The 22,562-nt window shown below is 47.3% G+C and overlaps 2 protein-coding genes across 2 annotated transcripts; both read left to right on the top strand.

Annotated features, from left to right (window-relative positions):
* The first annotated feature begins 968 nt into the window (after positions 1–968).
* ZRANB2 (zinc finger RANBP2-type containing 2) lies at positions 969–12,363 on the top strand. Its single transcript, XM_032696288.1, has 10 exons — positions 969–1,062; positions 1,601–1,653; positions 1,770–1,878; positions 3,231–3,313; positions 4,789–4,865; positions 5,210–5,347; positions 6,323–6,495; positions 8,305–8,391; positions 10,002–10,166; positions 10,680–12,363. The coding sequence occupies exons 1-10, from the start codon at positions 1,007–1,009 to the stop codon at positions 10,741–10,743; spliced, it is 1,005 nt and encodes a 334-aa protein (XP_032552179.1). The 5' UTR covers positions 969–1,006; the 3' UTR covers positions 10,744–12,363.
* A 1,176-nt stretch (positions 12,364–13,539) lies between these two features.
* PTGER3 (prostaglandin E receptor 3) lies at positions 13,540–21,761 on the top strand. The gene is made up of 2 exons (XM_032696287.1): positions 13,540–14,411; positions 18,907–21,761. The coding sequence occupies exons 1-2, from the start codon at positions 13,578–13,580 to the stop codon at positions 19,189–19,191; spliced, it is 1,119 nt and encodes a 372-aa protein (XP_032552178.1). The 5' UTR covers positions 13,540–13,577; the 3' UTR covers positions 19,192–21,761.
* Positions 21,762–22,562: the final 801 nt, after the last annotated feature.

Below are 22,562 nucleotides of genomic sequence, written 5' to 3'. Positions count from 1 at the left end.
TGAGGGTTGTTGGGCACTGAACAGGCTCCCCAGGGCAGTGGTCACAGCACCAAGGCTGCCAGAGCTCAAGGAATGTTCAGATGATCCTCTGGAGCACACGGTGTGACTCTTGGGGATGGTCCCTATGCAGGGCTGAGGGTTGGACTGGATGATCCGTGTGCGTCCCTTCCAGCTCAGGATGCTCCATGATTCTGTGATATTTGGAATGCTCTGTCTGTTCCTATGGGGATTTCACTGGGGCCACCACAGAGGGAAACGAGCCCCAACCTCATGTGTTCTCTGGGGGAAGAACCTTTTTCTGAGATCCAACCTAAACCTGCCCTGACACAACTTCAGGCCATTCCCTGGGGTCCTGTCCCTGGTCCCCACAGAGCAGAGATCAGTGCCTGTCCCTCCTCTTCCCCTCCCAAGGAAGCTGTAACTGCAGTGAGGTCTCCCCTCAGTCTCCTCCAGCTGAACAGACCAAGTGCCCTCAGCTGCTCCTCACACGGCTTCCCCTCAGAGCCCTTCCTCATCTTCCCTGCCTTCCTTGGAATCCTGGAATGGTTTGGGTTGGGAGGGACCTTAAAGCTCATCCAGTTCCACCACCTGCCATGGGAAGGGACACCTCCCACTATCCCAGGCTGCTCCAAGCCCCGTCCAACCTGGCCTTGGACACTTCCAGGCATGGGGCGGCCACAGCTTCTCTGGGCAACCTGTACCAGGGCTTCACTATCCTCTTCTCCCCAGTATCCCACCTGACCCTGCCCTCTGGCACTGGAAGCCCTTCCCGGTGTCCCTGATCCCTGTTCCCAACTCTCTCTCGGAGGCCCTTTGCTCCCTCCCTTCTCCCTCCGCCAGGGGGCGCTCGCGCTCCCACCTCCCTCTTCCCGGGTCTCAGGCGTCCGCGGCGCTGCCTGACAGAAACAGGCGTGGTGTGGGCGCGCCGCGGGTGCAGGCGCGCCGCGGGCAGCCCGGCGGCGCAGGGCCCGGGTCCTTCGCTCGGCCCGGCCCCGCTCGGCCCGAGATGGCGGCGAAAAACTTCCGCGTGAGCGACGGGGACTGGATCTGTCCCGACAAGAAGTGAGGGAACGGGAATGGGAATGAGAACGGGAACGGGGAATGGGAACGGGAATGGGGACTGGATCTGTCCCGACAAGACGTGAGGGAGCGGGAATGGAAATGAGAATGGGAACGAGAACGGGGAATGGGGAATGGGAACGGGGACTGGATCTGTCCCCATAAAAAGTGAGGGAACGGGAATGGGAATGAGAATGGGAACGGGAACGGCGGATGGGAGAGGGAAATGAGGACTGGATGGGGGACGGGGAACGGGAACAGGACCAGGAACCGGACCAGGAACCGGGACGGAAACGGGACCGACCCACCGGGAATGGGGCAGAGGATGGGAACGAGACTGGGAATGGGGCAGGGAGCAGGAGCGGGGCAGGGGGAACCGCCGGCTCGGGGGTGTCACAGCCCCGACCAGGTAGGGACTGAGCAATTTCGCGTTGGGTTCGGGACAAATTGGGTTAAATTGGGCCACCCCCAGGGGTCCGAGCCCCCCGTGTGCCGTTCCCAGCGTTATTGATCCACTTCCTCGTGATCTGTCCCGTCCCAGGTGTGGGAATGTGAACTTCGCCAGGAGGACCAGCTGTAACAGATGCGGGAGAGGTGAGTGCCGGGACAGAGCCCTCCTCCCCCTGCACTGCCGCCCCCCTAAAACAGCGCTAAAACTTCCCCTTTAGCCCCGGACTGTCTGAGAGCCCTTTGTTCCCTTCCCTCCCCAGAGAAGACGACGGAGGCGAAGATGATGAAGGCGGGAGGGACAGAGATCGGGAAGACGCTGGCAGAGAAGAGTCGGGGGCTGTTCAGTGCCAACGACTGGCAGTGCAAAACGTATGGCCCAGACACCAAACACACCCGGGGGGGCTGTGAGTCCTTGTGCTGCTGATACCAGAGAGCAGACCCGCAGCGGGGGGAAGCTGTGGGGGTGCCTCTCGTTGGCTGCACAGCACTTCAGTAATGTGGCAGCAAAAGGGTTTAAATGTCAGGACTGCACAGGTAACAGGACAAGTTTGTCCTTGATAAGCTGAGACACTTCCCAGGTTTGGAGAGAATGCGGAGATTGGAGTAACACTCCCGTTGCAGGGCAAGGAGCTGCCTTCCGCATGAGTGCGGTGAGGCCCTGGCATAGGATGCCCAGAGAAGCTGTGGCCGCCCCCTCCCTGGAAATGTCCAAGGGCAGGTTGGACAGGGCTTGGAGCAACCTGGTCTAGTGGAAGGTGTCCCTGCCCATGGCAGGGAGTGGGGCTGGATGGGCTTTAATGCCTCCTCCAACCCAACCCAGTCTGAGATTCCATGAAGTTCCCTAAATATCTAATGAGCAGAGTTTATCACACAGGTGAAGGCCTGGATGTTTCTCCAGGCCATCAATTGAAAAAATTAAGGTCTGTATTAGAGAATGACAGTCAAACATTATTTGAAAGGTGCCTTCTGGGTGCTGTAAGAGGGAAATGCAGAGGTGGAAGCAGAGAATTGCAGCTGTGCACTGGGGCATGACCACAGAGCGTGTCCAGAGAAGAGAACAGAGCTAGGGAAGGGTCTGGAGCACCAGGAGCAGCTGAGGGAGCTGGGGGGGCTCAGCCTGGAGAAAAGGAGGCTGAGGGGGGACCTTCTCACTCTCTGCAACTCCCTGACAGGAGGGTGGAGCTGGTTGGGTTCGGGCTCTACTCCCAAGGAACAAGGGACAGGAAAAGAGAAAACCGCTTCAAGCTGTGCCAGGGATGGTTCAGGTTGTATATTGGGAAACTTTCTTCCTGGAAAGGGTTGTCCAGCCTGCCTGCCACAGCTGCCCAGGACGGTGGTGGAGTCCCCATCCCTGGAGGAATTTAAAAGCCGTGTGGATGTGGCACTTGGCAACATGAGTCAGTGGTGGCCTTGGCAGTGCTGGGGAATGGTTGGGCTCGGACGGCTTTTCCAACCCGAACTATTCTGTGATTCCATGACCATTATTCCTATGGTAGCATTTTTGTTAACCCATCCGAAGTGTGGAAATAATGAGAAATTTTAATGCTTTTTGTGTAATCTTGCCTCTGTCCATGTGCCTGCCCACTTGCCTGATGATTGCACATCTTTCCCCTGATTTGTCCAGTACAGTCACCTTCCAAAGTGTCTCATCAGTTCACCTTTTTATTTCCAATCTGAAACAAAACGTTTCTTACTCCTGTTTTGTTCCTTTTTCCCTGAAGGTGTGGCAACGTGAACTGGGCCAGGAGATCAGAGTGTAACATGTGCAACACCCCAAAGTACGCCAAGCTAGAGGAGAGGACAGGTGAGATCTGTGTGGATTAAATCCTGAAATTACTGTCGGAAAATAGCTTTGTAAATCAGAATGGAAGTTAAGTAATTTCACAGCTAGGTTCTTTGCCGCGATAAGTTTTGGTGGTGTGTGAAGTGATGGTTTCATGTGGAAAATCAGGGAATATTCAGCTTAAACCACCTCCATGTTTGATTTTGATGCCAGGACATTTGGGAGCAATGTTTTATTCCTGTCCCAAAGGCCTGGGGTGTGTGTGATATCCATGTGCAGGGGGCTGGGCTGTCCCAGGGCAGGTTTGAGGCTCTGCAGATAAGGCTGTTATCTCCCCAGGAGGGCTGGTCACACCAGGACTCAGTTTCAGCTCCTCCTGCAGGAACATGAGCCCAGAGGTAACTGGAGCAGGATCTCCTTACAGCTCTCTGACACTGTTCCCTCTGCATGTGGGATCAGGCAGGGGATTCAATGCACAGAGTGGAACAGGGCAGGGAACTTACTGCACAGAGTGGAACACAAATGCATAGAAAAAAATAGAAGCCTGGAGAAGAGCCCAGAGCTCATTATTCAAAAGGAAAACCAATATTTTAATATTCTTATTTATTTTTGTAGAAAGGGTAAATATTAAAGAATATCACTTAATTGTATTTCATATAATTATTGTGATGTGCAATTTATTGAAGTATTTATTAAATAATTTATTGAAGTGTTTAATAATTGAATTGATAAAATACTTCCAGTGGAAGTTGTCCCTGCCCAGGGCAGGGGGAAGGAATGAGAAGGTCTTTGGTCCCTCCCAGTCCAAACCAGTCTGGGATTCCCCGATACTTAGTATTTAATGAATTATTGGAGTTCTGCTGTCCTGCAAAGGACATTGGCAGACACGTGCAGGACACCCAGCGCGTTACACACTCTAGCAGTAAATTACAAAGTCAACTGAAATGACAGTGAGCCCTTGGAATTTTCCACTCCATTGTGAAAAGAAACAGGAAAGGAATAGAAATATTCTTAAGGCAAATTTTGGCAGTTGTACAACTCTGTGCAGCTGCATATACATATATATATATATATGTAAATATACACACTCACTCCCCTTGTGTTCTTCTCACTCCTTTCCCAAGTTGGCTGCTCTGAGGTGAGATTCCAGTTTTTGAGGATGGTGCCCTTTATTCCCAGCCCTTGGAGACACTGCAGAGCCCTTTGGGAAGCTGGTTGCTTATCACAGCTGTAATCCTGAAATAGTTTTTATTCTTTTTCCATTCCTTTAAACGTTGTTGCTGCTGTGCTGGTTGTGTGTCTTAACCCATTTTCTCAATTAGGTTTCCGAGGAACTGTATTTAATAAACGTGTGTGGGAACAATTCATGTTCCTCCTGAGATCCTATTACGTCCTTGTGGCATATTTATAATTCCATGAAGGCTTCCAGAGCCTCTGTGGAAGTTTATGGGTTTGGTGCAGCTCAAGAGATTGTCCTGTTTTATCCCTTTTTAAAGGTTATGGAGGAGGATTTAATGAACGGGAGAATGTGGAATATATAGAACGGGAAGAATCCGATGGAGAGTATGATGAGGTAAGAGAAGGTGCAGGGATTACTCTGGAGAGACACGTGTTGTACCAGATGTTCAGCAGTGTTTTCTAAAGATATTCCGTAAAATTAAAATATAAAATGTTCAGATTTCCATTCATCTTCTCTGTTGATTCTAATTGTCCCGAAGACAAGCATCTCTCTCTCTCTCTCTCTTTCTAAAAAGTTTCTTGTTGCTAATTGTTGTTTCATGATCCTCCCCTTTCCCTTTGAGCAAGATCTTATTTTAAATTGATGTAAATTCTTTTCTCATCGAAGTTTTATCACAAAATGCAGTTGGTGATTATTTTTTGATTAAATCATATTCTGGTGGCATTAAAATGTTGTAGTTTGGACGCAAAAAGAAAAAGTACCGAGGGAAACCAGTGGGTCCTGCGTCCATCCTGAAGGAAGTGGAAGATAAGGAATCTGAAGGGGAGGATGAGGAGGATGAGGATGAAGATCTCTCCAAATATAAATTGGATGAGGTAAGATGGTTATTTTTAAATTAATTACTTTTTAATCATTATTATAGTGGGGAAGGTCTGGTCTGTATTTTTAACTGTCTTTAGAGCAGCAGGCCTTGGAATAACAGTGCCCAAAGCTGCTGTGAAAGATGAGCACAAGCTCTACTTTGTTCTAAATACCTGCATCCAGAAATTTATAACTTCTTAAATCATAAATTGTAAGCTTATCTGAGATCAGAATCCAAAATTCCAATGTCTTTATTTGGAACTGTTATGTGTGGTTACCATATATAGGGAATGATCTTGAGTTTTCTTCTTAGGCTTTTAAAAGCACATCATTATAAAATGAAATAAAATATTCAGGGGTTTTTTTCATCTTTGCTGAAATATATGAGCATCACTTATTGGGTTGTCCACGTCTTCAGACAAGGGTCCTGCAGAAACATGTGCATATGGCTGTGTTTTGTACATCAGTCACCAAATTTTGCATGTGAAACAAGTCTCTGCAGAATTGGCAGATTTGGTTTACTTTGGTTATAGATAAATATAGATAAATACAAAATATACATATATAAATAAAAAATAGACATATATAAATATAAAATATGCATGTGTAAATATAAAATAGGCATATATAAATAAAAATATACACAGAGATATAGATACATATACAGAAATAAAAGTATATATATATATCTTTGGTTATTGATTTTGAGTCTGAAAACTCTTTCAGGCACTCATTTAAAGTGGTAAAAATGTTTTTTCATTAACTTCATTAAATAACAAAAAACGTGATTTCATGTGGGGGGGTTGCAGGGGTTTTATTACGTTGAAACACAAATTTTCAGTCACTCCTTAAAATTTGGAGATCTAAATAAATTCAGTTTAATTTTCAAAGGTTGGAAAGCACAAATAAACCATAGAATAAGTACAAACCGCTAAGTGAGGAAAATATAAAGCCATTCCTGAAGTGTTTCTTGTCTGTGGCTTTCCCAGGATGAGGATGAGGACGATGCTGACCTGTCCAAGTACAACCTGGATGCCAGTGAGGAGGAGGACAGCACCAAGAAGAAGAAGCCCACCCGGCGCAGCCGCTCCAAGTCCCGCTCGTCCCACTCCCGCTCCTCCTCGCGCTCATCCTCTCACTCGAGCTCAAGGTCCAGGTCCAGGTAAACGGGTACAGGTCCAGGGTAACGCCAGGCAAAATGTCAGTATCTAACTTCCTTCTTTACTTGTTTTTCTTGATTGCCTTACAGTTGTAGTTAATGATGTGAATGATTCTGTGCACAGGATTTATGAAGGGGGGACGATGCTCTCTCTGCCCTCTGGGGAGGCTTTGTGGGTCTTGTTGCTTGTTGCAGTGAATTTAAGTTGATGTTTGATGAAATCCTCCAAATAATTTTAAAAATAGAACTTATTTTCAGGTTTTTGAGGCTTGTTGGCCGTGTGTGGTTCAGTTGTTGAACAGAGGGTGGCACTGCTGGAGTGGGAGGATGTGGCAGAAGGGGCAGTGATGGTGCCGTCCAGGCAGATTCAGTGAAAGGACGGAATTCCTGGGAATAAAGACAAGAAACTTGAACTTAGTTTGATGGCAAGTGACAAATCTTAAAGTACAGTGGTAATGTTGTCAGAACCTCTCCATCCTGGAATTGTTCCAGGCCAGGTTGGATGGGGCGTGGAGCACCCTGGTTTAATGGAAGGTGTCCCTGCCCGTGTCAGGGGGTGGGACGGGATGAGCTTTGAGTTCCCTCCCAACTCAAACCAATCTGGGATTCTCTAATAACACTGAAGGTTTATGTGGGACCACACAAAGCTCTGCTTAAGGCAGACTTAAGTTCTCTTACTCTTTACATTCAGTAATAAATGAACAGTTCAATCAGTGCTCTGTAAACATGTGATGGAAATCATGGTGTAGCTTTTGAGCTGCCCTATAACTAATGCAAGAAGAATCTGATAGGTTTAAGACCTAAAATATGTACTGGCTCACAGGTTTATACATAAAATTCATATATATATAAAGTTCAAGTTTCTTCTAATCTTCCCAGGTTTTTAACTGCCCCTCTCTGCTCTCACTGCAAATGTGAAGTAAAAAGTAGTTTGTCGTAAGATTTCAACTTCCTGTTGAATATTTTGCTTTTGACTGCAGTTAATGGAAATATCAGTGCCATTTGTGGATACTGCTCTGTGGTTTTAAAAGGATTTTAATGTATCTTCTAGTTAGCTTGTGTTCACGCTGCTGGTGTCCTGCCCAGTAAAGTGAGAAAGCCATGGTAACAGTATAAACTGAGAGATTAACAGCAAGTAGAATATGTTTTTCCTGAAAATACTATTAGAATTTGATTGCAAAGCCTCCTTTTACAATGATTGCTGTGAGTCCTCTGCCATTGTTACATATCTCTTGTGGTTTGTGCTTTAAGAAAAAATCCATCAGTGAAAAATTGGAATGTGGTTTTGGTCAGTTACAAGTCATGTTAGATCTGGCTGTGTTTTAGCCCCAAATTAAGTACTAATTTTTAATGCAGGGGAAAATCTTTATGTAAATTAGAAGTTGATTACAAAATGCTTGTGAGAGCTGACTGGAGGAAAAATTGAGCTGGCCTTTCCTAATGCTCTTGTCTGCTCTGCTTTTCAAAGAAACTGATGGTTTTCCAATTAAGGCACAAATTAAGGCACTGACTTCATGAAATAATTAATAGATAAGCAGTTATTTCTTTTTTCCAAGTAACTGCGATCCTGTTTAATTGTTGTGCTTTGTTTTAGGAAACACAATCTAAAGCTGACTTTATAAATATTTAATGCATCATCTTACTATGTTAAGGTGTCTGGTTTAAAATGTGCTGTGGTGATATGGGGGGGCAGGAAGAAATTGTCACCTTAGCAACTCAAACTGTGTTGCTGCATCGTGTCTCTGCTCAGAGAGCAGTTACTCTGTTAAATGCAAGTCAGACACTGGAAAAAAATCTTCCATGTTGTTGCAGGTCCCATTCAAGGAGTTCTTCCAGTTCCAGATCAAGATCTCGTTCCAGTTCCAGAGAACAGTCTAGATCTCGTGGGTCGAAATCCAGGTGAATGAGGTACCGCTCTGTCCTTGCAGAGAGGAAAGGGCAGAAGGACCAACCTTGTTGAGTTCATCGTAAAGTTGTGCTGGTCAGAGAAACATTAACTTGTTTTTATCTTGGAAGTCAGAATCCCTAGGGTCTCTGCACGAGGCTGTTGCCACCACAGATGTGTTTGTGGAGAAGGCGAGGTTTTGGTGGAAGAGGTTAAGTCTAGCCTAAGCCAGCCGAGCGGACGCCACAGATCTGCAGTGTGGAGGAAGAAGGATTTGAGTGCCTGGTCCTGCTCCAGGCATTTTGGGTGCTTTTATTGTTTCCACTTTGGCTGCTTGGTGTGGAAGAGAGTTAGAAATTGCACTGTACTTGTGGTGTTGTGTTTAGTGCTAATTCCATACCTTCCACGAGGCACTGCGGCCGTCATCCTTATAAACTTGGGGGATGTGTGAAAGGGTTGATGGCAAATGCTGTGAGGAGCTGAGAGCAATTAGAGCTGAGTTCTGTAGAGCTGTCGCTGAGCTGTGCAGGGCAGAGTAACAGGAGCACACTGGAGGTGTCCTTGCACATTGGCAGAACATTCCCTGTGTGATGGATGAAGAACTGTCCCTTTTCCGTGCACGCAGAGAGAGCATCCCAAAACTCTAAAGGAAACTTGAGTTGGGAAGAAGGATCACAAATGGTGCTACCATCCTTTGGTGGCAGGAGCATGCTGTGGATTGTCATGTGAGGGTCAGCACAGGATGGAATCTGTGCTTTTGGGAAGAGGAAAAGGGTTCCTGTGCCCCCACTAGAGGCTGAAGGGGCTCCTCAGCTGAGCTGGGTTGTTTGAGGTGCCACATGGCCATTTACAGAGTGTCCCCAGCACATTAGCTTGGCATTTTAGGCATTTTATGTCATTTTGAAAGGACAGTTTAGGACTTTTTAGCTCTTACTTTTTCCACAAGTGGTTTTTCCTTGGTTTTTTTTTTTTTTTAGAAAGCCAAAGTGATTTTTGAGTGCTGTAAGTGAAGATGGTTCATTTTAATTTTTTTTTATGTCAAAATTACTGTATTCTAAGACCTTTTTTAAAATATTTTTACTATATTCTAAAAGGCTTTTTACATTATTTTGGTGGAGGAAGATTTCAATCTCTACACAGATTTATTCTAAGATTTGTAAATATACTTTCTAAATTTTTCACTGTTTTAGTCAAATCTCCAGTGTGAAATATCCATTAAGATATGAAATGAAATGGGATTAAATGAGCTTTAGATCTCTGGGGTTTTTTTCACTTTCTGAATTTTAACTGCTGAGGAAGGTCCTTACAGAGGCAGTTTCCTGGCCCAGTCTCCCAATACTTTTTTTGTCAAAATGGGTCATTTTGGTGAATGCTGGGAAAAGCTTTCCAAACCAGTGGTGGTCCATTTATCAAGAAAGACTATTTAGCAAAATTTATTCAGGAAAGTACCTGGCAGAAGTTTTATTGGCAGAACTCAGGAGTAAGTATGGAAGCCCCCCCATTTGCTTTACAGAGCACTGGTGTAGAGTAGTGAATGTTCATGAAAACTGTCTCTGTCTGTTCTTTCTTTGTGCTTTCTCTGTGATACCAGAATTAAATCTAATTTATTTCTTAATCAATAAAGATCCAGCTCCAGGTCCTACAGGGGGTCTTCCACCCCAAGGAAAAGATCTTACTCAAGCTCTCGCTCCTCATCCTCCCCCGAGAGAGGCAAGAAGAGAAGCCGCTCTAGATCCTCTTCATCTGGTGATCGCAAAAAAAGACGATCGAGATCACGGTCACCCGAAAGGTTTGGGTTTATGTAGAATAAGAATGGGTGTATTGAAATGTGTGATTTTTTATTTTATTTTTTCTGAAGGACTGAGATTCACTGGGAAGGAATTGAATCTGATCAGTTATTCTGAGAGTAAAAATAGCTTTCTCACTTCCCCTACTCTTACTTCTTGTTAAACCCTCTGTAATTGTTTTTTTTAATTATTTTCCCCCCCTCCAATGAAATTCCTCCTGGTAGGAGCATGTTCCATAGAAAGACCTGGCTCACCCTTCTTTCAGTGTGTGAAAGTGTTACTGTGTACATTATTGAATTATTTTCATAAGTAAATATTGCATTTAGAAATTGTATTCTACTCTCAGTATTAAACTTAGACTTTTAGTATTAAATTAGTGGCTTAAAGTTACTCAATAAGGCCCCTATCAGATATACTTGGCTTCCAGCTATTGTAGGATACAGACTGCTCAGATTTGATGCCAAAATTCATTTCCACTTATTTCTTTGCATGCTTTCTCCATTTGTATCTTGCAGACGCCGCAGATCATCCTCCGGATCCTCCCATTCTGGTTCCCGTACAAGTTCTAAAAAGAAATAATGTATTAAAGCTCACATTTACAAAAAAAACCACCAAAATTCCAGTCAGTGCATGAGACATTTTTAAGAAGTTGGTGTCTTACTTGGTCAGAAGTGCTAAATCTGCTAGTAGAGGTGCATGTCTGTCCTTGCTTTCTGGCAACTGCAGCTTTGTTCATCCATGACCCAAAACGTGAGGTAGCATTTTAAGCCATAAACTCCCCCAGTGGAGGCGGGAGGTTCTGTGGTGTGAGAGGGGGGAAGGTTATTATTTTTAAAGATCAGTTCCTCCATTTCTGGCTCCCTCAGATGTAGGAGCAGGTTGGGAATGTCCTGATCCCGCTCTGCTCCTGGACTAAAGCCATGTGAGGAGAACCCCCTGAGCTTTATGTAGCCGCCTCCGGAGTGTGCGATGGAGCTCCCATGGGACCACAGCATAGGGTAGGGCTGGAGTCACCTGGGGACAGTGTGAGGGCTTAGGGCTAAGATTTGTTCTTGTTCCATGTTGAAGTACCAGTGTAGATGGACACCCCTCTCTAGCAATGCTCAGTGCAAAGCAGCTCTTAGACCCCCCAGTCCATCATGATTCCGTAGAGGGAATTTAGCCTTCATTCTTGGGAAGCGAGGATGTTGGAGATAGAAGTTCTTTGCTGCAGCCAGCAAAGGCCCTGTTGGCTGTGGTGGTTTCCTAACCCTGGACTCCGTGATCCTTTTACAAACGGATCATTTAGGATCTGGTCCTGCCATGGAGGAGTTTGGAACTAGCTCCTTGGAATCAAGGGAAGCTTCCGCAGGCCGTATGTAAAATTCCCTTTTGGGCTGACTAAAATTTTCAAGGTATCTCAATTTTATTTTTCTTTCAAAAAATGAGAATGAATAAACTGTGTAGAAGGTTCTGGCTTCTTAAATGTGTTCTTTATCAATCATTCTTTTTTCCTGCAACATAATTTATGGCTTAAAATGCTTTGCGGAATCCATTTTAGTATAAAACTTGGTCTCTCTTGAGCTCCGTTTGGTTAAGAAAGGTTTAAGTCTTCAGTGCCATCACAAGGTAAGTATGGTGAGGAAAATCCGTTTTAAGCAAACAAAGAGCAATATATCTGCATTTATTTCAGTAGTAAAACTCCCAAACCCAGATTTGCTGCTTTTTTCAGTAAACTGCACAGAAACAAACGGAGCAACATTTAAGAACTCCATTCTGCTCTTTTTTCCTTTTTTTTTTTTTTTTGAGACGTCTTTTGGACTGGTCTAGAAGCGAAATGTTTTTGGTGTAGAAGTATTTTGGTAATCTTTTTGCAGAAAAAAAAAATGCGGTTTCTTTAATGCTTTCTTTTCTCTCTAATTTCGATGCTAAATGTGTGTAGGTTGCACAAGAGCAGGTTAGTCTGTAACTGTGCCTCTGACTTCAACGTCCAACTACTAAAGTGTACAACTCAGATCAAGTAGACGCTCTGTTGTTAGCATTGGGGTTTTCTTGTGCTTTGTATTCCAATTGTTGCTGTACTTAACAGATGAGGGGGGTTAAAGTTAGCAACTCATAGGCCACAGGCAAAGGAGAACAATGGGTTCATTTGGCTTAGAGAATGTGTAAGGCAAAATGATGCTGTAGACAAGTGTAAATAAAACCTGTGAGTCAACTGTGCGGCGAGTGCTTTGTCTTGGGGACACACCCCCCCCCCCCTCATTGTCACCCTGCACTGGCAGGGACTCCATGGCTGGAGTCCCACTTAGCTGGCCAATAGATTGCGTGTTTTCAGATCAGTTCGGTTCTTTAAGTTCTGAAAATGTCTTTGGCTTTCAACAGCAGTGCATTCAAACTGAGCTTTTACAAAGCTTCAAGGTGTTTCCATAGGAACATGGAATATTCTGAGTTGGGAGAGACCCACAAGGATCATCCAGTCCCACTCCTGGCCCTGCCCAGGACACCCCAGCAATCCCACCCTGTCTCTAAGAGCGTTGTCCAAACACTCCTTGAGCTCTGGCAGCCTTGGTGCTGTGACCACTGCCCTGGGGAGCCTGTTCAGTGTCCAGCCACCCTCTGGGGGAAGAACCTTTTCCTGATATCCAGCCTAAATGGATGAAATGACAGAGTAAGGTTCAGTCTGTCCCTCACCCTGTAAGAATCCTCTTAAGTCACTGCTGCCCCATCCCTGAAAGTGTTGGACGGGGCTTGGAGCCACCTGGTCTAGTGAGCAGAACTGGCTGGGCTTTAAGGTCCTTCCCAACCCAAACCAGTCTGGGATTCTTGGATACCTGATGTCTTTCACTCAGGTATCAGAAAAGCCTTCTTAAAAAGTAAATTTTGAAAATCAAGCACTGACTGATGGACTCCAGGATTCCCTGGACTCTGTGGGCTGTCAGGGGAGGGGATGGAAGTTCCATTCTCTGTAAGCGTCTTGCTTCAGCTTCCCCAATATCCAACCTGAACCTCCTCTGACACAGCTTGAGGCTGTTTCCCCCTGTCCTGTCCCTTGTTCCCTGGGAGCAGAGCCCGACCCCCACCTGGCTCGACCCTCCTGTCAGGGAGTTGCAGAGAGTGAGAAGGTCCCCCTGAGACTCCTTTTCTCCAGGCTGAGCCTCCCCAGCTCCCTCAGCAGCTCCTGGTGCTCCAGAGCCTTCCCTAGCTCCATTCCCTTCTCTGGACACGCTCCAGCCCCTCAGTGTGCGGTTTACGGTGGGACTCGTTCCCGCCCCGGGCTGAGGCGGCTCGCTTGGAGGGGCGGGTCGGGACCGAGCGGTGCCGCCTCAGGGCGGGTCGAGCCACCTCCCCCTTATAAGGTGTCCGCCCGCGCTTTCCGTCGGCTCTCCGCTCGCTGCCCAGCTCTATGCTCTGTTCCTCGGCTCCGCGGCGCCAGGATGAGCCCCTGGCAGCGGTGCGAGCCCGTTCCCAACGCCACCGAGCCCGGCGCCGCGGGGCAGCGAGGCAGCGGGATGGGGCGGGCGGCTGAGGGTTGCGGCACCGTGTCCGTGGCCATCCCGCTGACCATGATGATCACGGGCATGGTGGGCAATGCCCTGGCCATGCTGCTCGTGTCCCGCAGCTACCGCGCCAAGGGCAGCCGCAGGAAGAGATCGTTCCTGCTGTGCATCGGCTCCCTGGCGCTCACCGACATGCTGGGCCAGCTGCTCACCAGCCCCATCGTCATCTCCGTCTACCTGGCCAACCGCACCTGGGAGGCCGTGGACCCCTCGGGGCACCTCTGCGTCTTCTTCGGCTTTAGCATGACGGTGTTCGGGCTGTGCCCGCTGCTCATCGCCAGCACCATGGCCGTGGAGCGGGCACTGGCCATCCGGGCACCGCACTGGTACGCCAGCCACATGAACCCGCGGCTCACCAAGGGCGGCCTGCTTGCCATCTGGGCTGCCGTGGTTGCCTTCGCCCTGCTGCCCGTGGCCGGGCTCGGACAGTACACCCTGCAGTGGCCCGGCACATGGTGCTTCATCAGCACCGGCGACGGCCGCCCCAGCGGCAGCACCATCTTCGCCGCCACCTTTGCCGTGCTGGGGCTGCTGTCCCTCGTGGTGACCGTGGCCTGTAACCTGGCCACCATCGAGGCACTGGTGTCCCGCTGCCGCACCAAGGCCACCGAGGCGCACTCCAGCAAGCAGTGGGGACGGATCACCACGGAGACGCTGATCCAGCTCCTCGGCATCATGTGTGTCCTCTCGGCCTGCTGGTCGCCGCTGCTGGTAGGTCCCTGTCTCACCACCGTGGGGTGACCCCAGTCCTCCTCCCTCCTTCCTTTGGGAAGGACAATGCGTGGCTACCAGCTTGGGCAGGGTAGGAGGCACTGGGAATTCCTGTTCCTTGTGGACAGCGTGTCCATGAACAGCCTCTTGGAAGAAAAACAGGGACAGGGACAGAGCCCAGGGGGTATCAGAGTGGGAAGCTAGTAGGAGAGAAGCTGGGAGAGGTCCAAGAGGACAGCAAAAGTGCAGCCTGTTTGGAAAAATCAGGTGAAGGAACTGGAGTCAAAAGAAGGAAAACAAGTTTTGTACAGAGGAGGGAAGCAGGACGTAAGGAGTGGGCCTGGGAGCAGGATACTGCAGTCGGCTATCATGTAGGATTTTTTATTTCCTTCCACCTTGTAGCAAAACTTAGTGTTTTATGAGAAAATGTGCCCCTAGCTCTGCGAGCACCTTCTGTTCCCTGTGCCTTATTTACAGCAGCCTCCTTGGCTTTTCGTCTCTTGTTTTTTAAGGACCTTTGCATTTCTTTCCACTGCTTTGTTATTCCTTATTTATGAACCCCTTCTCATGATGTAGGAGGGGAGGAGGCGGAATCCACGTTTCTCTGCATGGTGGACAAGGGCACACCGGGCGTCCAGAACCCCATCCCCAAAGGCTGGTTTACTCTGCTGTCTGGGAATAGAAAGTTTGTACTTCGTATCTCTAAGCAGAACCAGGCTGAAACTGGCTGTTGAATCACTGAGCTTACGTGAAAGATTCTTTATGGCTGGAGAAGGATTTTCTTACCTCTTGTCCTTGAGCCCTCGTGAGTGGGGCTGTGACAAGAGAAATGGCTGACAAAGCTGACGGCCAGTGAGGTGACAAGAGAAAACAATTCAATTTAGTAATGTTATCCTTGTAAATGAATTAAAATTCCATCAAATCCTCAAAATAACACTGCCCCAAAATCAGTCAGGAGTTTAGGTTAACTTTCTAGAGATCATTAACAGTGATGGAAGTAAAACATGAAACTACCGTGAAGGTTAGCGAGAACTTGGAATCAGAGAGTTATGTTCTGCTCCTCAAACCCCATGGAATGGCAGATTTGGTCAGTGAAAGCAGGAGCCTGTCTCTGGCTCTGTGTCCATGAGGTGGTTATTTGCAGTCCTGCACACCGTGACCTCCCTGGGGTCCATCCTGCTGGTGTCTTGTCCCAAAGTAGACACTAGGATTTCTTCATTTTCCAGAAGTTAACCGTTACCCTGATGGAAGAAGCCTGTTTCCCCCTCAGCCCATGCTTTTGGGACAGTGGGACCCATCCTGCTCCCTCGGCCAGCCTGGGGCACGGAGCTGTTTCTCCCGAGGGTTTAACCAGCCTTGCAGCATCAAGAGAAGACCCGAGACAAGGGAACTCTTTGTCCTCCTTCATAACCAGAGTTCTCAGATAAATCAGTGAGGAAGCAGGGATTCCTCTTGGTGGTTTGATTCCCAGGGCATTTCTGGAAGTCAACCCAGAACCCCAAGGGAATTTGTCAGCAGTTCTCTTCCCTCCGTGGTAGCAGCACTTGGAAGTGTGAAACTTTTTCTGTGGAGTTCTGCAAAACTTCTCTGCCTGGTCAGTGTGTTCTCAGGTGTTCATATTCTCAAAATCCAGTCATGACTGCAAGGAGCATATTTGTACATACACCTCCATGTCTGTACATACCCCTCCATTTTTATACATACACCTCGACTGTTCTGTACAACCACAGAGTAAGGGTTAGGAATTAGATGCCACATTTTTGGAGGAGTGACTGTGGAGAATGCAAGTGCATTTTCAGTGAAAGCCAGATTGTAGAAATCATTTATCATGTAGCTGCATCACTCAGCAGTTGTAAGAAATTGAGTTGAAACAGAAAACCAGGGATTTACAGAGGAGTTCTTTGTGATTTTTTTTTTAAGACATCTGAGTTTTGTAACTGAGAACTAATGGATTCTGGCAGCTGTTGCTGTTAGGAAAACCATGCCCTTGTACACAGACAGTATTTTTAGACTTGATCTGTTGATGTGAACAACAAACTCAAATGTGATTTAGCTGCAGAGTGAAAGTTCTGACAGTTGTGGCTCTGCTCTGAAGGACTTCATGGAGCTCATTCTGGCTCTGTGGTGGCTTGGGTAGAAGGGAGGAGGCAGACAGTGCACTCCTTTTTCTGTGCACTCACAGGATCTGGGTGAGTTCAGCATCAAGAACCTGGGAAAACACCCCACTCCAATAAGATTTATCCTAAATGGTTTCCAGTTCACACTGATCTTCTGCTTATTTTGGAGCATGTACTGTCAGGACAAGGGGAATGGCTTCCCACTGCCAAAGGGCAGGGTTAGTTGGGATATTGGGAAGAAATCCCTCCCTGTGAGGGTGGTGCAGCCCTGGCACAAGTTGCCCAGAGGAGCTGTGACTACCCTGTCCCTAGGAGTGTCCAAGGCCAGGTTGGACGGGGCTTGGAGCAACCTGGGATAGTGGAAGGTGTCCCTGCCCATGGCAGGGGGTGGAACAAGAGGAGCTTTGAGGTGCCTCCCAACCGAAACCAGTCTGGAATTCAGGGATAACTGCTGAGCTGGGCTGGCAGCAGACAAATAACTCTTAAGGGGAAGTAGAGGAAGCTGTTCCATGATTGCACAGAAACACCTGTGCAGCACAAACTGGAATTCTCATAATAACTCTTTTGGAGCTCCAGGCTACAAAATTATTCCCTCTCAAAATTGTTTCAAGGTCATTTAAAGCCAAAATGCTCAGGAATTCTGCTGCATTTCCTGTTAAAATACTTCTGCTCCTTAAGCTTCCTGGCAGACAGAAATTAAAGATGTATAAAACCACAGTCATGATAACAGTAAAGTTAAATAAATACAATTATCAACTATATTACTATATGCATTTTGAGCCAAATTTTTTATTGGCATAAATTACGTAGTTCCATTGCCTTTATTCCACCTGGTGTTGTTCCTCTGCTTTGTGCAGCCCTTATTTTAATTTATTTAGAAGACAAATACAGGCCATGATAAAATAAACAACCTCTAATGATATCAAACAAATAACATTTCCAGCGGAGCAATTGTTGGTCCAACAAATATTCCAGTAAAGAAATATTATGTAATAGCCCCAAAAATAAGCAGTGGTTGTCTACTTGGAAAATGTATTTTATAGCCTGATGTTTTTGTAGCTCCATGGGTTCACCAACTAAAGAAAAGACAACATGGTCTGCAGAACCAGGGTCCTTGCAGAGTTCCCAGAGGAAGAGCTGATCTGAGAGAGAGTAATGTGAATCCTGGGAATGCTGAGTGTAGGGTGGTTCCCTTTGGCTGTGACGTGGGCACAGCATGTTTCCATCACGCTGCTGCTCCTTACAGCATGGGAATGCTGCAGGAGCTGGGATGTGCTGGATGGGTGGGCACGGGAGGCAGATGCTGTGACAGGAACAGAGACAGTGTCCTGAAGAGCTGGAGGTGGCCGAGGAAGTGGCAGGATTGTGGCTGTGTGGGTGTGGTGCACAAGTGGCTTGATGTGGTCTGGGTCTGGATCTATCCAAGTTTTTACAAAGCTCTATCCATGATTTCTTTCGTAAATGAAATGTAGTGAATGGAATCCTCAACAACTTCTATTTAAAGAAAGAGAAACAGTTCTCCCTTACTGTCTATGCTGCCCTACCTTCCGGACTCATCCAAGTCTTTCCAAGGTCAACACATGGTTTTTAATCTGGCACCCAGAATATCCCACTGAATGGAAAAATCCTCCCCTGTAGCCTCTGCTTCTGGTCACTCTGGCTCTGGCTGTCCCAGTTTGTGGGGACAGCAGCAGCCCAGATGTGACCTTTGTGCTGACACTGCTCCCAAGAGGCTTTCTGTGGGAAAGCCGTGGTGGGATCACTCCCCCTGTGTTGCCACTGCTGCAGACTGTCCTGGTTCTTTCCAAGGACTGAAGCCAAGGAATTGGACAGGGCTGTAAGTGATGGCCTATGAGCTTGTCCCCGGGCTGTTCCAGGGGTTTTCAGGACTGACCAGTGTATTCAGAGGATGGGAGCGCTGAGCTCTGCCCAGACGGTGCGGTGGAGGCGCCTCAGGGCCATGCTGGGGGTGTCCATCTTGACATTCTGAGCAGACACAGCACCATGGGCAGAGCTGCTGCCTGTCCATCCACAGTGATTTAGGCAGCACACTCACAGCTGGGGTGTCCAAGCCATACCCGGGAGAGACTTGCAACCAACAAAAGGACCTGCCAGGAAAAGTGGGGTGTTCAGTATCCCTGTCATAGAATCCCAGACTGGTTTGGGTTGGGAGGGACCTTAAAGCCCATCCAGTCCCCCCCCCCGCCATGGGCAGGGACACCTTCCACTAGACCAGATTGCTCCAAGTCCCGTCCAGCCTGGCCTTGAACGCTTCCAGGGATGGGGAGTTCACAGCCTTTTTGGGCACCATAAGATCTGGTGGTACACAGACAGCATTCCCTTACCATTTATCCTTTTTCCCTCCTCGTTTCCCTCAGATCACAATGCTGAAGATGATCTGGGGCCGCACATTTGAGCACTGCAAGGGCGTCCCCGGGGAGGCCCCAGGCTCCGAACTGCACCGGGAATGCAATTTCTTCCTGACGGCCGTACGCCTGGCCTCGCTCAACCAGATCCTGGACCCCTGGGTGTACCTGCTGCTCAGGAAGATCCTCCTCCAGAAGTTCTGCCAGGCGGCCAACGCCGTGTCCAAGTGCTCCAACACCGAGTGCAAGGAGAGGTCAATCACCTTGTCGGAGGAGATCCGACGGACAACGGCCTGACAGAGCACTGAGCTCTGGGCTTGGGAACTGCTGTTCCAGTGGGTACTTGGAAACCTTACTGTGAATCGGGGCATCTGTTCCATGTTCGCATCCCCTGAATGGGTGAAATTGGTGTTACTGGTGGACTTCAGTACCAAATTATTTATCCAGTGTGCCAAATGCTCAGACACAGCAGGACAGCCTGTCCTTATTGCCACTCACAACTGAGCTGCAGAACATGGTATTTTGTGTGCTTAAAACAGAGCCTGAAGGGAATTTTCTGTCCTTAAGGTAGAAAAAATGTATTTTCTGTCAGAGAACAGATTCAACAGATGGAATTACTGAAGGGACACACTCCTGTGTATATTTTAATACTGAGATTATCTACTCAGAGAGTCCTCCTTCCTCCTTTTTTCTGGAGGGACAAGGGGAAAAAGGGGCAAAAAACACGGGAATTAAAGGAAAACAAAATTAGGAGACTTGATTGGATTTCAGTGGCTTAGAACTGAGCAGATTGTGTTGTGCCAGTGATGGTACATCCATCTCTTCCAAGAACTGAAAGTAACATGAGTCTCCTGACACATGAATTTGTCCTGATAAATACTCACCCATGTGGAAGCTGAAGGGAGCTCATCTACTGAGATATAGGGAGAAATCCATGATTTTTTTTGTACTAGCAGCCTGTGGAATACCCAGGACCAGTGGGAATTGCTGTTTGCACAACACACCATGAAGCTGCTGGGAGCAGATGGGAGAGGGTGATAAAGAGGCTGTAAAAACAGTCCATGCCCTTCTCCCTGTAGATTAATGGCAAAGGTTCACACAGCCAAAACCACTGTTTCCATATGAGCTGCTTTATTGGGAAATGCACATGGCCAGGAGTAAAATGAGCAGCAAATGGTTTGCAAGTAAAAGGGGTGCCACTGAAAAGCTCCTTCATTCCTGAAATGTCCTTCAAAGGGGCCAAACCAGCACCCCAAATGCTTTATTTCTTCTTTCCCCCAAAGAGACAAATTGGAGAACTGTGGCAGCTTTGGGAATTTTTAAACTCAAGCACACTGGGAGTGTGTGAATTAGTCAGGTTTGTCCCCAAAGTAACTTTTCAGGTTTTATTTAAAAACTCAGCTCTAATACATTTGGGGTCACATCTGATGCTTGTTTTTTAATAAGCTAGATTTTTAACTCATTTTCTTCACCCTTTTGTAGCTTACAGTCTCTAATGTCTCCTGTCTCCCGGCCTTTGGGATGATAGTAAATATCAAATGCAAAAAAATATGTTATATCCTGTGCCAGGTACTATGGAATTCAGGGGCCTTCCAGGCAAATGTAGTCCTGCATCTAGGAGGATTTCTTGCACAGAAACTTTATTGTTACTTTTCTTCCTTTGTTTAGAAAAGTAACTCCTCGAAAAAGAATCTGTCCACTCATTTTTGTTCTGCTGCCACATGGTCTGATTCCTTGTCCACACAAATCTCATTTTATCCAGATGACATCTGAGTGCAGCTAAAAGCTAAGGTCTAGGTTTAATTCAAGAGCCAGCCTAAACTGAATGGAATAAATACCTTTTTCAGTATGAGTTGACCCACGGCACCCTGCTCTGTGCTGAGCTACTCCTGAGTGTAACAACTACAGGTACCTGCACCTTGGTTGGTGCTTTCGGGAACATGGTGGATAAAATTCTCCTTGAAGAAGTGCCTTTTCAGAGCCTTTGGGTTTTTAATTATTTGGGGCTGTAAAAAGCCTGCTCTGTACAGAGGATCTGTATTGTTCCCTCTGTGTACATTAGCTTTGGGAAAGAAATAAACACAGCCGGTCACTTGGGAGGTATGTTGGGATGACCTCAACTGCCTGGATCAGCCTGGGCTGGCTTGGAGCAGCAGCGCTTCCAGAGCACACAGATTATCTGGGATCACGTGTGGGATACAGAGGGAGAAGTTCTGCAAGGAAGAGGGAATCCATCCCAATTTCTCAGCTCCTTTTAAGACCAGGAGGTGCTGTGTCTCCTGAACGCTGTCAGTCCCGTGCAAGGCACTGGGAGAGCAACTCTAACGTGACATTGAGAAAGGCCCTCCACCAGTTTTAAGGCTGCTGGTTCCTAAAGTCACGGGTGGTTTCACTTCAGGTCACTTAAAATTATGCCTTTTTTAGTGAAATATTCACAGTATATTTGGAAAAAGGCCTTTCTGTCCGTCTGTGGGTGCAGTAATATGAAGAAGCTACTTTAAATATCAAAATGGGAAGGAATGTCTGCTTTCCATTCGTTTACAGAAGGGGAGGAGTGGGAACACTGTTCTCCAGCCACAGCTGTGTGATGGGATGTGGCTGGAGAAATGCACTTTCAAAAATGGATTTGAAGAGCCAAAGTGTAAATGGAAGCTTTTATTCCCATGTACTTGGAGTGGGAAGGTGTTTGTGTCACATTTCTCTAGCAATGTCTTTCCCACCTGGTCTCAATGTGTTGTACCTTTGTCGAAGGTGTTATGGGACCTGGAGGGTACAGAAGAGCCACTTGGAGGACATGGTTTGCCTTCAACCCACTTGTTTGTGTACCAAATCCATGTGTGTTGTATCAGTCAGAATAAAAAATCTGAATAATCGCCTGGTTTCCTGGGTTTCTGCAGGAGCAGCACCTGCTGATGGGTGTGCCCAGAACAGATTTTATCTGCCCGCTCTTCCAGGCAGTGCCTGGTGCAACCTGTTGTACTGCCAGGAAAGGCTGATCCTGCTGAAGGCAGTTCCCAGCTCAGGTATCCCGAATGCTAGCAGAGGACAGCACATGGGATCAGGACCCTGCACTCGCAAATCCCAAACCCAGACCCACAGCCCCTCTGCAGCATCTCTGGCCAAGGCTTGTTCGCATATTTTTATTGTATTATTCATGTTATTTTCCATATTTTTTTTTAACATTTTGTATCTTTAACACAAACTTTTTGAGTTCCTAAAGCACATTTACACAGGAGAGCAATGACTCTGTAGCATCATTGGGATGAGCAAACCCAGCTCAGCCCAGCAGAACTGGGCATGGTCCAGCCAGGGAAAGGTCACTGGGTATTTCTCCCAGTTAAATCACAGAATATGCCAAGTAGGACCCATAAGGATCATCAAGTCCAACCCTTAGCCCTGCAAAGGCCCATCCCCAAGAGTCACACCAGGTGCCCCAGAGGATCATCCAAATGCTCTGCGAGCTCTGGCAGCCTTGGTGCTGTGACCACTGCCCTGGGGAGCCTGTTCAGTGCCCAACCACCCTCTGGGGGAAAAATCTTTTCCTGATATCCAACCTAAACCTGCCCTGACACAACTTCAGGCCATTCCCTGGGGTCCTGTCCCTGGTCCCCACAGAGCAGAGATCAGTGCCTGCCCCTCCTCTTCCCCTCCCAAGGAAGTTGTAACTG

This window comes from Chiroxiphia lanceolata, chromosome 9, assembly GCF_009829145.1.
Source record: "Chiroxiphia lanceolata isolate bChiLan1 chromosome 9, bChiLan1.pri, whole genome shotgun sequence".
Taxonomy (NCBI): Eukaryota; Metazoa; Chordata; class Aves; order Passeriformes; family Pipridae; genus Chiroxiphia; species Chiroxiphia lanceolata.
Note: the sequence above shows the minus strand (reverse complement) of the source record. Positions and strands in the feature narration are given on the sequence as shown.

Bases quoted from the DNA above. Each gene is read 5' to 3' on its own strand.
- ZRANB2 (XM_032696288.1), top strand. From the start codon at position 1,007: ATGGCGGCGAAAAACTTCCGCGTGAGCGACGGGGACTGGATCTGTCCC. The intron at 1,654-1,769 runs GTGAGTGCCGGG...TTCCCTCCCCAG, and splicing joins CTGTAACAGATGCGGGAGAG to AGAAGACGACGGAGGCGAAG. The intron at 4,866-5,209 runs GTAAGAGAAGGT...AAAATGTTGTAG, and splicing joins CCGATGGAGAGTATGATGAG to TTTGGACGCAAAAAGAAAAA.
- PTGER3 (XM_032696287.1), top strand. From the start codon at position 13,578: ATGAGCCCCTGGCAGCGGTGCGAGCCCGTTCCCAACGCCACCGAGCCC. The intron at 14,412-18,906 runs GTAGGTCCCTGT...CGTTTCCCTCAG, and splicing joins CCTGCTGGTCGCCGCTGCTG to ATCACAATGCTGAAGATGAT.